Source organism: Xiphophorus couchianus, chromosome 2 (genome assembly GCF_001444195.1).
Source record: "Xiphophorus couchianus chromosome 2, X_couchianus-1.0, whole genome shotgun sequence".
NCBI classification, from domain to species: domain Eukaryota; kingdom Metazoa; phylum Chordata; class Actinopteri; order Cyprinodontiformes; family Poeciliidae; genus Xiphophorus; species Xiphophorus couchianus.
Window position 1 is genome coordinate 22,330,418 of NC_040229.1, and position 12,992 is coordinate 22,343,409.

General features: G+C 37.7%; 2 protein-coding genes across 7 annotated transcripts in view; both read left to right on the top strand.

The window, feature by feature from the left end:
- Positions 1-125: 125 nt before the first annotated feature.
- Positions 126-7,897, top strand: tcp11l1 (t-complex 11, testis-specific-like 1). 3 transcript variants are annotated; one of them, XM_028000080.1, is made up of 10 exons: positions 126-364; positions 806-940; positions 2,420-2,552; positions 2,651-2,771; positions 3,339-3,559; positions 3,811-3,947; positions 4,167-4,336; positions 4,434-4,615; positions 5,771-5,943; positions 6,036-6,259. In XM_028000080.1, exons 2-10 carry the CDS (start codon positions 814-816, stop codon positions 6,257-6,259), a joined length of 1,488 nt encoding a protein of 495 aa, XP_027855881.1. In that variant the 5' UTR covers positions 126-364; positions 806-813. The 3 variants fall into 3 exon arrangements, with proteins under 3 accessions (XP_027855881.1, XP_027855869.1, XP_027855871.1); XM_028000068.1 differs by having other exon boundaries at positions 127-381; XM_028000070.1 differs by having other exon boundaries at positions 131-524; positions 6,036-7,897.
- A 1,624-nt stretch (positions 7,898-9,521) lies between these two features.
- The window catches only part of hipk3a (homeodomain interacting protein kinase 3a), a 31,646-nt gene continuing 28,175 nt past the window's right edge, over positions 9,522-12,992 (top strand). For 2 of the 4 annotated variants that reach the window (XM_028032862.1, XM_028032870.1), the window contains exon 1: positions 9,522-9,893. In XM_028032862.1, coding sequence (XP_027888663.1) covers positions 9,869-9,893 — 25 coding nt within the window. In that variant the 5' untranslated portion in view covers positions 9,522-9,868. Of the gene's footprint in view, positions 9,894-12,637; positions 12,711-12,992 lie in introns of all 4 variants that reach the window. The other 2 variants (XM_028032889.1, XM_028032879.1) reach the window with 2 other exon arrangements.

A 12,992-nucleotide genomic window follows, 5' to 3' on the forward strand; every position in this document is an offset into this window, starting at 1 on the left:
TATAAAGAATATGTACAATGTATTTAGTAATGTATTTACTCAATATACAAGTTTTTGAGTACTGTGCTAACTTTAAAGAAGATGAGTTCTCAGAAATGCCTGTATGAAAAATGACACATTTGACGTTTTAGGGTTAATTCCACTGATTTTCTGCTCCCCTCCTTTTTGAGTTTAGTTCCAGAGGGCTCGACTGTTATGTCACAGTTGCTCCGCCCATCACAGGAAGTGTCCGTGTTGTTAGCAGTTGCTGTTAGCTGATGGGGGAAAAGAAAAAAAGCCGAGCTGCGACGTGACTAAATCCGAGATTCCCGTGTGGGAAACACAACCTAGCTTTTGTTGGAGACCTTCCACGACTGTGAGGAAGGTGTAAATAAATCTGAGGTAGCCATAGTAACGCTATGTGTGAGCTGTGAGGGAGAAGCTGTGTCATACAGGGCTTTGTTGTTGTTGTTGTTAGAGTCGAGCTGCTAACTGAAGAAGTTTTGCTCTGCAGATAAGGCATCTCTTAACGCTGAGCTTCGAAGGTAAATGTCACAGATAAAACTGCAGAAACAGATTCTTTAAAAAGCCTTCAGCTGGTTACTTGTGTCATTTCCCGATGACTCTTCCTCATCCCGTGTGGATTACGTCATCAAATCAAACCTTCACATCTTCCTCAGATTATATCGCGTTATCCTCAGAACTCAAAACAGACTCGGCTTCACTGTTTTCATTTGGTTGGCTGTGAGCACCCATCGGGGGTTTAAAAGAAAAAAAAAAAAAAAATCTGCAGCTTGACGCGTCTGTGTCGCCTGTTATCCTGCAGAATCCAGCATGCCGAACGAGTCAGACCGCTTAGAGCGCAAAGGAGACAAGGAGTTAAAGGATGTGTCTGAGGAGACTGCGGGGCAGCAGGTCAGGGCCGGCACGCCGAGCCCCCACAGAGAGAACACTCCACAAGGTGAAGTTATGTACAGTCATATTCAATAACTAAATTGTAATAGAATAGTTAATTTATTTCACTATTTACTAAGTGTTATATGTTAATTTAAAGCCTTTATTTCTGGTCATTTATTTTCTTTTGAATGTGCTGTTGGTTTTTATTTTATTTTAATGGAATAGTTTTATCTTTTATACTCTTACTATTTTTTCATTAGTACCATAATTAATCTTTTTAGCCATTAAAATATATTTCAGGGTATGTATACCTTCATATTTACTTTTATTTGTGTTCAAGTAGTTTTTCAAAGTTATTTATTGTCTATTGTCTAAATTTCAGAAAAAAAATATGCCAGTTGATGCCTTTTATTAGTTTTTCAGGGATTCCTTGTTGATAAAGAAGAGAAGAAATATTTTTCCTTCATAACAATCCTGCTCCTATCTATTGTAGATCAACAGATTCAGATGTTTTGGGGGGATTTTAACCTGTTTATTAAAAATGTTTTTTAGATATTTTTATATGTATTTGTTTACATTTTGCTTTGGGTAATATAAAACAGGTCACTGCTAAAGAAGCTGGCTGTTTCACAGATTGCTCAATGCAAACATCGTAATGTAAAATTGAGTGGGTTAATGGTGGATGTGTAGTAGAAAAATATAGACAAGAATAGATAATTACAGCAGTGTGCAGCTATGCCTATTCAAGAGCTTGGTGGAGAATCACAAGGCAATTAAGTGCAACTGTTGCGCTGTACCTCTCTTGAATCAGAGACAATGCCAGAAGCATCTTTTCTGGGAGAATGAAAAAAAGGACTCGACTGTTTCTCAGTCATCAATAGTCAAACAAAAGTATATTTCACATTTGATTTGGAAATCTAGGTCACACACTCTGGAGGATGAGTGAAGAAGTGCAGAAAGTTGCTTGAGTTCTTGTATGAAGTTTCAACAGTTAGTGAAGATCTGGTGAGCCAGGTAATCTGCCACTGAGGGTCTACTGTGTTACATGAAGGCTAGTGCAGCTTTCTACCTGGAAACTCTGGGGTACTTTATGAGTTCTTCTACTGAAACGCATTTTGCAGATACTAATTTTATGTCCGATCATGATCTGGCACCTGCCCACGTTGCTGAAAGTACCAGTACCTGCTTCAGTGATGATTTCACTGAGGTTGATTTAGCAACAAATTGATCTAAGCCCCACAGAAAACGTCACTTTTTATATTGAAGTGTAAAAAGTGAATGAATGTGGACCTTCACTTTTTAGTGCTAGCATTCTACTAATACTATAAAATTAGATAGTACTCAAATCAAAAGATTACACTTTGGAGTTTATGCAGATAACAGTTTATGCAAAAAATGGATGCATAAAACCTTCTGATATTAACACTATACATTTGTGTGGAAGTTAGATATGGTGCTATCTCTGCAGAGGGATTTACATGCTTTTTTGGTCTTCCACTTAACATTTCTATAATGTAATGAGTCTGTTTTCCTTTTCTTAAAGCCAGCCCACCCAGGTTGGTTTCTGTTGAGGAGCTGATGGAGACAGCTAAGGGGGTAACAAACATGGCATTAGCTCATGAAATCATGGTCAACAAAGATTTTCAAGTCAAGCCCACAGAGATTCCTGAAGGAAGGTATGGGTTGAAAGCTTGACAGTCTTCTAGACGTTTGCCTTTTATTTAGATTTATTTGTGGTGCAGTATGTAGAAAACTGTTCTTTGTCCTGGCACAGTTTGGAGCACAGAGTGAAGGAGATTATGCACAAAGTCTTTTGGGATCGCTTGGAAGCTCAGCTGAACGAGGATCCACCATCATACGAACATGCCATCAAACTTCTGGGAGAGATTAAAGAGGTGAGAATTGATCAGATCAAGGACACATTATAAAGCTCTTAAACACTTGATTGTTTATCTGTGTTTGTTTATGATATGTTTTTTATCATCAGTCTGTTCAAAGAGTGTAGTCAGCAACTGACCCGTTTCGGAAAAAATAATTTTGTTTGTTGATCCAGCTTACTCAGGCCAGAACATGTGTTCTACAAAGGTAGCAAATGCTGAAGTAAAAACTTTCAGATATTATGAAAGTATGAACAAAAGTTTTCAAGGCTCCTTTTAAATGGCAACAAGCAAGGGCTACATTACCGCTACATACAGCTATAAACAAATATTAGGTTACACATTGGTGCAAGTCTGGCTTCAAAAAGCAAATTTTGGTCCCAAGCTGCGCTTTAGAAAAACGAATTGGACGATGAGATCAACAAAACTTGGCTTTGTTTGAGTGACAACTACCTCCATACAGGTTCATTGTCAGCTCTCCCTCTTTAGCACATATGGATTTTATATAACAATGTCAAAATAATTTCTGTTACTGATCTCCTCCTTAGATTTAACGTTCCTTTCTCTTTCCAACCTTCCATCCAGACGCTCCTGTCCTTTTTGCTGCCGGGCCATGGACGCCTGTGCTCCCGCATTGAAGAGGTTCTGGATCTGCCACTAATCCAGCAGCAGGCTGAAAATGGAGCTCTCAATATCGGCCAGCTGTCCCAGTTTGTCGTTGAGATGATGGGTTCTCTGTGCGCCCCCTGCAGAGATGAGGACGTCAAGAAACTAAAGCAGATCACTGAGATTGTTCCTCTGCTGAAGTGAGCCATGCACATACTATAATTGGCTCTGCATTGGCCAAGCTTCAGTTTATTTTTAGACCCTGTAATTTAATCAACGTGCAAGTCTGCTTGTTGTGAAGGGATGTTCCCTTGGTTAAAAACATAGAGATGAACACAAATCATAAATATGCACATGTAGCGAGAGATTATTGAACGCCTAATTCTGCACTGTGAAATCAGAGTTAGTTGTTTTGTTTTTACAACAGTGTACATGTCCTACCTCCACTTAGGGCTATTTTCTCTGTGCTGGACCTGATGAAGTTGGACATGGCTAACTTTGCACTGAAGAGCATCAAGCCACATCTCATGCAGCTGTCTGTAGAGTATGAGAGGAACAAGTTTCAGGAGTTTCTGGAGAAACAACCAAGTAAGGAATGGTACCTTTACAAAACTCCTTTAGGTCATAGCACATCTATAATTGTGTTACCAAGTCTGGGGCAGTCATTTGGGTGATATTCTGTGTGCTAATTTATTCTTGTGGACTCGTTTGCCTTGTGCAAAGCATGAAGACGAGACCAGATGTGATTTCACCTTGTGTGAGAGGTCTCAAGTTCTTATTGAGATTCTCTTTTGCTTTCCTGTTTAGACGCATTAGACTACACAAAGAAGTGGCTTGAGGAGACGGTGAAATGCCTGAGAGAAACAGAGAGTTGTGCCTCTGCCTCCAGTGACCCCCCACTTCACCCACTAAATGTTCATAATCATGCATACATTCGCCTGCTCAGGTGGGACCATGCCTCAGACCCTTTCCCAGAGGTAAATGCTCTGTACTTCCAGGCTTTGCTCACAAGTTTGATTGAATTTTTATGTTTTTATTCTTTGTTCACCAAGGGAACCCCTTTTTTCTCTCCAGACGGTGCTGATGGACCAAGTTCGGTTCTTAGAGATGCAGCAGGAGGCCGAGTGGTTAGTTCTGCTCTCCTCTGTGCTTCTTATTGTCTACACTACCACAGGAGAGGCCATCTCAGGCCTGCCAGGACTGATGGAGACTCTTAAAAACACTGTCAGTGCCATGCTCACAGAAATGCACACGCCGTGAGTACAAGTACTTACTCTGGAGATTTTCTGATGTGCAATGTTTTCAAGTAAACAATAGGTTTTAATGTCTCAGCATCTATTAAGTCTTTAGGTTGTAATAAGATCAGCTGTTTATAAACTCATCTGTGTCCAAACCAGTTCCAAACTTCAAATTTCTGTGGGATTTAACTTGACCTCTGTAAGATTAGTTTGACTTCATTTTACTTGTTTTGAACTCCACATGTTTATGCACACACATTTTTTCCACATTTTGTAATGATACATCCATACACTTCAGTGTATTTTATTTAGTTTGTGAGATAGAACAGCACAAAGCAATGAATACTTGTAAAGTGGAAGGAAAGCAGATTGAATCTTTTTAAAATAAAGGCTAAAAAGTGTGACTTTTTATGTATCTATCAACTTTACACTCCAGAGACTCAGTTTTGCCCATTCATCAGGCCAACGTTTGAAGAATAAATACTATTTTGGTTGAAGTTGTTAATGCTTGTCTTGGTATATTTGATTTGGGAATTAATGTATATCCCTACTTTCATAGGGACTGTATTTTTCTTGCACAAATTCCACATTGAAAACATTTAATTGCCATCTTTTTTTTCATTTTGACACACCTATCTTTTGAAGGTAAACCAAAGCTAATCCAGAGAAAGTTCTGATATGTCTTAACTTCTGTAACTGTGGGAACTGGATTTACATACCTTTACTGTCTGTGGACTGTAGCTTGTAATTTAGAGAAGGTGTGTTTTGGTTGTCTTTTGTGTAATTGAGCTTGGAGTCGCCATCTCAGTTGCTCCAGATGGCGGAACTGCAGACAACGAGGTTGAATTGTGTATCTTTTAGATAATCAACTCTGTAGAAAATCAATTACCCAAAAAGTGAACGTTTTTTTTTTTTATGTTTATTGCTGTGGTCTTTCTGGTGCTTTTTGTGTGTACATGTAAACCATTTTGACCACTGCAAAGACATGTGCCAGAAACCAGAACAAAATTGTGAAGGGATTCTGTTTATATTTCATTTATATGCACAAAGGAGACAAAAATGTTAACAGCAGCAATTACTTTCTGAATGTTTTACAGTGATTATCACCTTTCTATATAACTTTTTCAGTTGTGATTGGACAAGATTTTAAAGTCTATTTTGTTCCTTTTTCAGGTCATTTAGTATGCAGGAGGCCCTAGCAACCATAGGGGAGAAACTGTGTGTTGAGCTGAGTCACTGTTTAAGCCAGCATGGCTTCACCTCATTCTCAGCTGAGAGTAAGAGTGCTCTTAAGGGGCAGATAACAGCCATCATCCAGTCAGACAACATAGTCCGTAAGCTGATGGGTACGGAGGCGCTCTTGGTTTCATGTCTCTATTTGCTGATTTATGCTGATTGTTTTGCTGTGACCAAAGATCCTTCCTTCTCCCCTACCCAGACTCTCGGATTCAGAGCTACCTACTGGCTGCCCTAGAGTTCAGTCAACATAAGACGCCACCTCCTCTCCCTGGAGGCCTGGCGCCGGTCAGCAGAGAACTAAAAGAGCTCTCGATCCGCTTCAGTCGCCTGGTCAACTACAACAAGCTGGTCTTTTCTCCATTCTACCAGAAGATCCTACAGAATATACTGACACCAGGAGAGAGCTCCAGCACAGAGACATAAACCCCAAAGATATGGAGAAATAACGGAGTGAAGAGCGGTCTGTGGTTTCTTTTTTCCCTCATTAGCAACGGTTTGGATGTAGAGAAAAAGGTTTAGGAGACTGATCTTTAATCTGGGAGGCAAGCCAGCTCTGCTGAGCGAGCACCTACAACTGACTTGATTAAAACAACAACCATTTCACTTGCATGTACTAACGCAGTGTTTCTTTATTGAAATATCAGACCTCATAAGTGTCACATTTACAGTACCTACATTTTTTTTTTGCATTAATTTATTAAGCATAGCTGCCAGGAATGGATAACTTAACTCCGTATTGCAGTTGCCGTCACTGGAAAAAGTATGACATATACATCTGTGCAAAATTATTCACCCCTTATGCATTGTTACACGTTTAGTCTCATTTTAACCACACACTTGAAAACGGTACATTGGAATTTTCTTTGATAGACAAACACAAATTAGTGCGTATTTGGGAAGTGCAAGTTAAAGGATATGTGGTATTACCATTTTAAGCAAATACTTGAAAATGCAATGCATTAAGACCATTTGCTCGAATGCTTTCTAAATATTCCATCTGTTGGGGTATGTTTGTTGCAGGTAATGCATGTAGAGAATAAAGGTTTTCTGCTATTTTCTTTACAAAATAGTTAAAAATCAGACAAACTGGTGTAGAGCTCTTGTCAATGTAAATTTTCAATTTGTGTAGTGTCTAACAAGTTTTCTTCCAATATTGCCCTGTATGTAGTTTCATCCATCAGCTGTCTTTGTGGAATAACATCAGCCTAGCATGATGCTTCCACCGCCATGTTTTACAGCATTTTTTGTGTAATATTTACCTTACACGCAAATATGAAATGGAAGTTTTTATTGCTTTTTTAACTACCGCTTTCTTCTTTCCACACTTCTATAAAGGCCAGGTTTGTTGTTTGAGAACATTGTATACTGTATATGTATTTAAATGTTAAATTATCAATATCTGAATTACTTCTTTCTACTTTTTTGGATCTCTTTAAGATACGTTAATCAACCTTTACAGATAAATAAATGTAAAAGGAATAGCAGAGACTCAATGGTCCAATAAATAAAGTGTAATCCAGATGATCTTAAAAATTATATTTAAGAACATAAAAATTCCACATATGGTCTTGCCTAAAGTTTTTGTGTCTGGGGCTGGAAGGCTTCCATCAAGATCTAAAAGGACAGAAACTATAATCTTCTCAAAACATAAAAGGTGGGAGTGAGTCTATTGCATCCTCAATTTACTCAGAAATAAGTTTAAATGTTTATAAATGACAACAAAGGAAAGGATGGATATAGACTAAGTCCAATTCATTGAAGGGAATTGTGGAATTAAGGGCCAATTGTGGTTTTCAGTGTTACTCAGTTTTAGTTCCAACTTAATTGTATTCACTCGTTGTTAACTTATTGATATTTTCAGATGTTCAGCATATTTTTTCCTGACAGTCTGACAGTTATTTATGTTTATGTTTGAGTCTAAAATGTATTCATATCATTTTACCACACTTTTCTGTTTGCTGCTGTTCTCATACATCCCACACTGATTATTTTAGCTTAATTGTCATTTGTCTTAAGTGGAAATTGGACGTTCCAATAAAGCGTTGTTTGCCCTCACATAAACAAGTCTCTCTTTTTTTTAATATCCTTATAAATCCTTCACCTGCCAGTGATATCTGTAATATAATACACCTAAAGATAATTGTTTCTAACACCAACAAAATGAACATTTTAATAAAGGATAGCGTTACATAATACATTCAAGTTGTTTGCATGCAACGCACGTGTGGGCCGGTAGATGGAGCCAGAGCTCCAATTTAAAATCGTAAAAAAAAAACAAAAAAACTTCCAAAATGCTCTTTTTGTTACTTTTACTTTTAAGTTTTAACTACAGTGAAAGGGTATTTTCAGTTTTTATTGCATATGACCTTAAATCAGTTTGCACATAAGCAATAATATTAGAAGAGCCCCTACATGATGCCATAAAATGCATCAAAATGAATGTGAGCCAAATTTGTTTCGTAATGCTGCATGTGCACTATTCCATCCTGAACTGGCTCCATTATAAATAGCCTCTTTGATTATCTTTTAAACAGCAGCTTTGCCAATAACCAGAGAAGTTGGATCTCTTTTATGCCATATTTTCTTTATTAATGTCCATACTGTTAATGGTTTTGCTGTTATCCCCCCAAAATAAATTGGATGACCAGAAGGATTGTACTTTTATTTGGGGAAAACGTGATTGACAAAATTATGCAATGTATGGATGTACATAATTTGAATAGGCCCATAGGCCACATGCGTAGTCATTGCTACTCATTATTTGTGCACTAATTTGTCATGGTAATTGTTTTCCCACAATGCCCTTATTGTATTACCCGGAAATTAATTCAGGTGTGATTAGAAATTGTTTTAGATTCTGTTTTGCTTAGACTCAGAAGAGCTAACCAAGTTCTAAGTCATGAAGATGATGTAGAATAAACTCTTGAAGTGTGAACCTATCTTAAAAAGTTGTTTAAGATCAACCCAGAAACCAAGGCAATTCCCAGGAGGGGAAAAAAAATCCTTCTAGACCCTTGTAATGAAATTAGAACACAAATTAGAACTAGTTATAGTCGTAAGACTTTTCAATATTAGAAAATGTCAGATTTTCCTCATGAAAATGTGAATGTTTGGGATTTTTCTCATAAATGTTATTTTTTTCTTAATCTGAAATATCTGATATTGATTTTCTGTAGATAGAAAATGTGAGCAGAAATAGAGCAAAACAACAAGAACAACAACAACAACAACAATAATAATAATAAAACTGCTCTAACACAGAAACAAAAATTAAAACAAAATTTGAATGCCTTTAAATCCAAATATCAATATCATGTTAGATATGCTGTTTTAAAAGCACTCAGCTAACTACTGACTATTGATTATTGAGGTATTTTTAGTGCATAGCTATATACTTCTGTCTTTATCATTCTATGTGAATTAGATACAAATGGAATATTAAAACATGTGCATTTATTTTTTGTTTCTAAAAGGCCTCAAGTTGTTAGTAGTGGTATAATTTCACTCGAAGCAAGAGTGCCCGCAAAATGATTTAGAAACCCACAATGAATATGACAGCCTGTATGTAAACTTACGACAGAAGTGAGCTCATGGAAGTTCTGAAATGTTTTGACTCGCCGTCAGTGACTCAGAGCCCTTTTACTCCTCCTCCTCCGCTCCCCAGCATTCCACACATGCGGAGAAGCAACAAGCTACCGAACCAGCAGCAGCAACAAGCTAGCCGCCAGCAGCTAACGCGGTCGGGGGGTACGAGGCGTGTTAACATGCAAAAGTTTAGAAACTCCGATATTCGCCTCGACTAGACACGATATTAAAGTTTAGTGAGACCCAAGACGGCCCTCTAAAACATGGACCGTAGTTCGTGTTTGTAAATGCTGTTGTTTTTGCGGGGCTTGGGGCTTCAAATGTGCGAAAAGTCGCTCGGTGTGTCCTCCTCGTCGTTGAACAAGATGGCAGCAACAGCAGCACCGTTACAGAGTTTGGCTGTGGTGCGGGTGTTCGTTGCTAGCCTGCTCTTTGACACTTCGAGTGATGCGATTTTCTGGTCTTACTGAAGGTATGTGGTTCTATCTCTTTAAAAATACAGCCGAATACACTTTCTGTATTATATTTGTTGATGGGGATCGTTGTTTTAAGGTCCGTAGGACTTCGCTCGCAGCTAGCTTGTTTGCTAACTTCAGTTATTTTTTTCATAGACCTTTACCGTTGAAGGTTAACCAGTTTATTCAAAGCAGTTTATTTTAATTCAAGTACGTGCTAATTTCATGAGTTATGTTTGAGCTATTGTTTGGTTGTGGTTGTGTATATTTTTCAAATGTTAAAAATACTTTTAAGTAATTGCTAAACAGAAAGTAAAGTGAGCTTCATTTGTTTATTTAAATGAACTCGAAAGAGGTTCCGCCACACACCATCAGACAGCTATTATTTATGGTTGTGTGACAAAAGCACTTTCAACAGGTGTGTTGGTGGGGGATTGCCCATCCCCCAAACTCGCACGTACTCACGCACACACACAAACGCACACTCCCCTTCTCCTCCCATATGTCAACTGTCACTTAGATTCATCTGTAGTAGCTGTGAGGTGTTGTACACATTTACCAAAAAAAACGCCAGCTGAACCTAAGGACATGTATGCACACTTCTGTATTTCTGTTTGTTTGCCCTCTGTGGAGCTGGATCTCTATTTCAGGCCAATCCCCTGAGATATCAGGCTACACAGTTTGGCAGGCGGTGTAACAGACAAGACTGTCCCTCAAAAGACTGAGAGTGAGCACAGCATGGATGACATATTTACACCACGCCAGCCCCCATGATGGTTGCTCGTCTGCTGTGGTGGCCGAAATTCTTTCTCAGTTGCATCATTAAGTTATTAACGGTGCTTGCCTAACTTGCAGTTGTGGGTGGTGATTGGGTGTAGTAGTTTCCAACAGTGCATAACTTGATCTTTGCTTACCCATGAAGAGGGGTAATTATATTTGTAGGAGATGTCGGCTGCTGGAATTGTAATTAGAGAGCTTTTGGTGTGCTTATGGAGTTAGTTAAAACTCACTTGCTTTGCTTGTCACAAGAAAAAGAGGTGTGCTCCTTGTAAAGCTGGCTAAGAGGCACACCCCACTGCCTGCCTGTCTGAGCCTGTGTGCACAAGCGTAGCTAGTTTGGTAGTCCGCTGTCTCATTGTTGAGCTGATTTTTTTTATATACATTTTTTTTTCCCTTTAAATTGACCAATTTCAGGAATGTTCATGTGACATTTGATTGAGCCTGAAACAAGAAGTCTTCTGAGTCGTAAGTCCAGGCAGGCACAATCTGTGTCTCTGTTTGGGAACTTTCAGGAAGTGTGGCTGTTGAACTGATTCTCTGCCAGTGTTCAGCTTGTTGACATGGTGTAGTATTCTCATATGGTGTATTTGGCTTTTTAAAAAATTGCACAGATGCACCAGTTTCCTTGCAGAGATGAGTCAGTCACTAGCTCTGATCAGCAGGTCAGATACTGAAGAATCTGACTTTTCTGTTCTTTGAAGAAGTCAAATCAGAGGATCCTTTTCAGAATGTAAATACAAAAATAAAAAAACAAAATACAGTTTTTTTTTATGTTTACAAAAAAAAGCTTCTACTTCTGGGTTAACATTATTCGAGCCTTTAAACAAGAACAACAAAACAAAAACCCAAAACAGATTCTGCACCATTACAGTCAGAATGACTATGCTGCAGCTACTCAATCGACCCATGCATCATGAGCAAATTACGAGTTGGGGTCCTGCTGAAGATTGCCTAAAAAGTAAATGAACACTAAGTTACATTAGGAAAGTCTCTTTTGTGGTCTTAGTTCTAACCCAGCTGACATTCCTAAAACAACTACAGCACCATAAAAATAATTCGTTATTTCTTACAGCTTCTCCTTTTGAATCTACACACATTTATATAGAGTATTTGTGCCAAAAAGGATTAATTTTGTAAACATTTGAAATCAATAATAATTTCTGTCTTCTAATTTCTAAAAATGCAGAATTTGTTCAGATACAATTTCTTAAAATTGTCCCACAAACTTTCATTGAACACTTTTAGAGAAGTATGCTATAGTAATGTATCACTAAATGTAATATGAAAGACTTCACTTTATACTATTAGAAATTACCATGAGTTGCTTTCGCTCTGAAATATTTTCCACTGAAAAAATGCAAACTTATTTTCACTATTTTGTTCTTGTGAGTTGACTTTAATAGAGATGAATTGATCTGAATTTAGCAGTCAATTCCTGATCTTGGGTATTAAAAAGAAAAGCATTTAAATCGATTTACTTTTCTTTTTTTTGCATCGCCAGCATTAATGAGCAGTTTAAATGTACTGTATGTGTGCTGCAATTGATTTTGTAAAGGTTAGTTTTATTTTATTTGTCCAGCAAGCTCTTCAGTGCATAGTTGTGAAAGTGAATTAATTAGATTTAGAGGCACAGTTTTTTTTTTTCAGTATTTTGTTTTGTTTTATCTTGGTACAATTCACATTTTTGGGATTTATTCCCTGAAATTCCTGACAAGTAGACATTAGATTTTCTTTCTCTAATAGGTTTTGTTTTTTATCCCTAGACATTTCACATGACGACACCGAGAACTCAAACCCATTGTTGTCCATAGTGGCATCATCCAACATAATTTGCTCATAACTTTTTTGGAATTTCATAATTATAGACAAAATACATTTAAACTAAATGGGGACAGTGTGGTTATCCCTCATTGTTCTGTTGAAATAAAACTAAATTCTTTATCCAAGAACCCACAGAACATTTTTCTTCTTTTTATTATAGCTCCTACACTAAGAGGATCAGGCTATAAGGACAACTGGAAAAATCTGTACTGTAGCGAGGTAAATCTTCATTGGTACGTCTTTCCTTATAAAGCTTTGTGGCCCTAAAAATCTGTTTGAAGAACCAGGTTGTGCTGTTTTTTTTGTCTTCTTAAAAACTCCAGTTTATTAGCATCAACACTCCAAAAGTTATGGAGAGGGAGTTAAAATTTGACACACGCTTTATTGCACATTCATTTGAGATTTTGAAATGGGGGAGAAATTAGTCTTTCTGTTGTAACAGTGGAAAGTCACCAGGTTGCATCACTTTAGCTGTTGCATTTTTCAGATATTACTTTACTTCTGCATTTGACAAT

Bases quoted from the DNA above. Each gene is read 5' to 3' on its own strand.
- tcp11l1 (XM_028000080.1), top strand. From the start codon at position 814: ATGCCGAACGAGTCAGACCGCTTAGAGCGCAAAGGAGACAAGGAGTTA. The intron at 3,948-4,166 runs GTAAGGAATGGT...TTTCCTGTTTAG, and splicing joins GTTTCTGGAGAAACAACCAA to ACGCATTAGACTACACAAAG. The intron at 4,616-5,770 runs GTGAGTACAAGT...TTCCTTTTTCAG, and splicing joins CTCACAGAAATGCACACGCC to GTCATTTAGTATGCAGGAGG.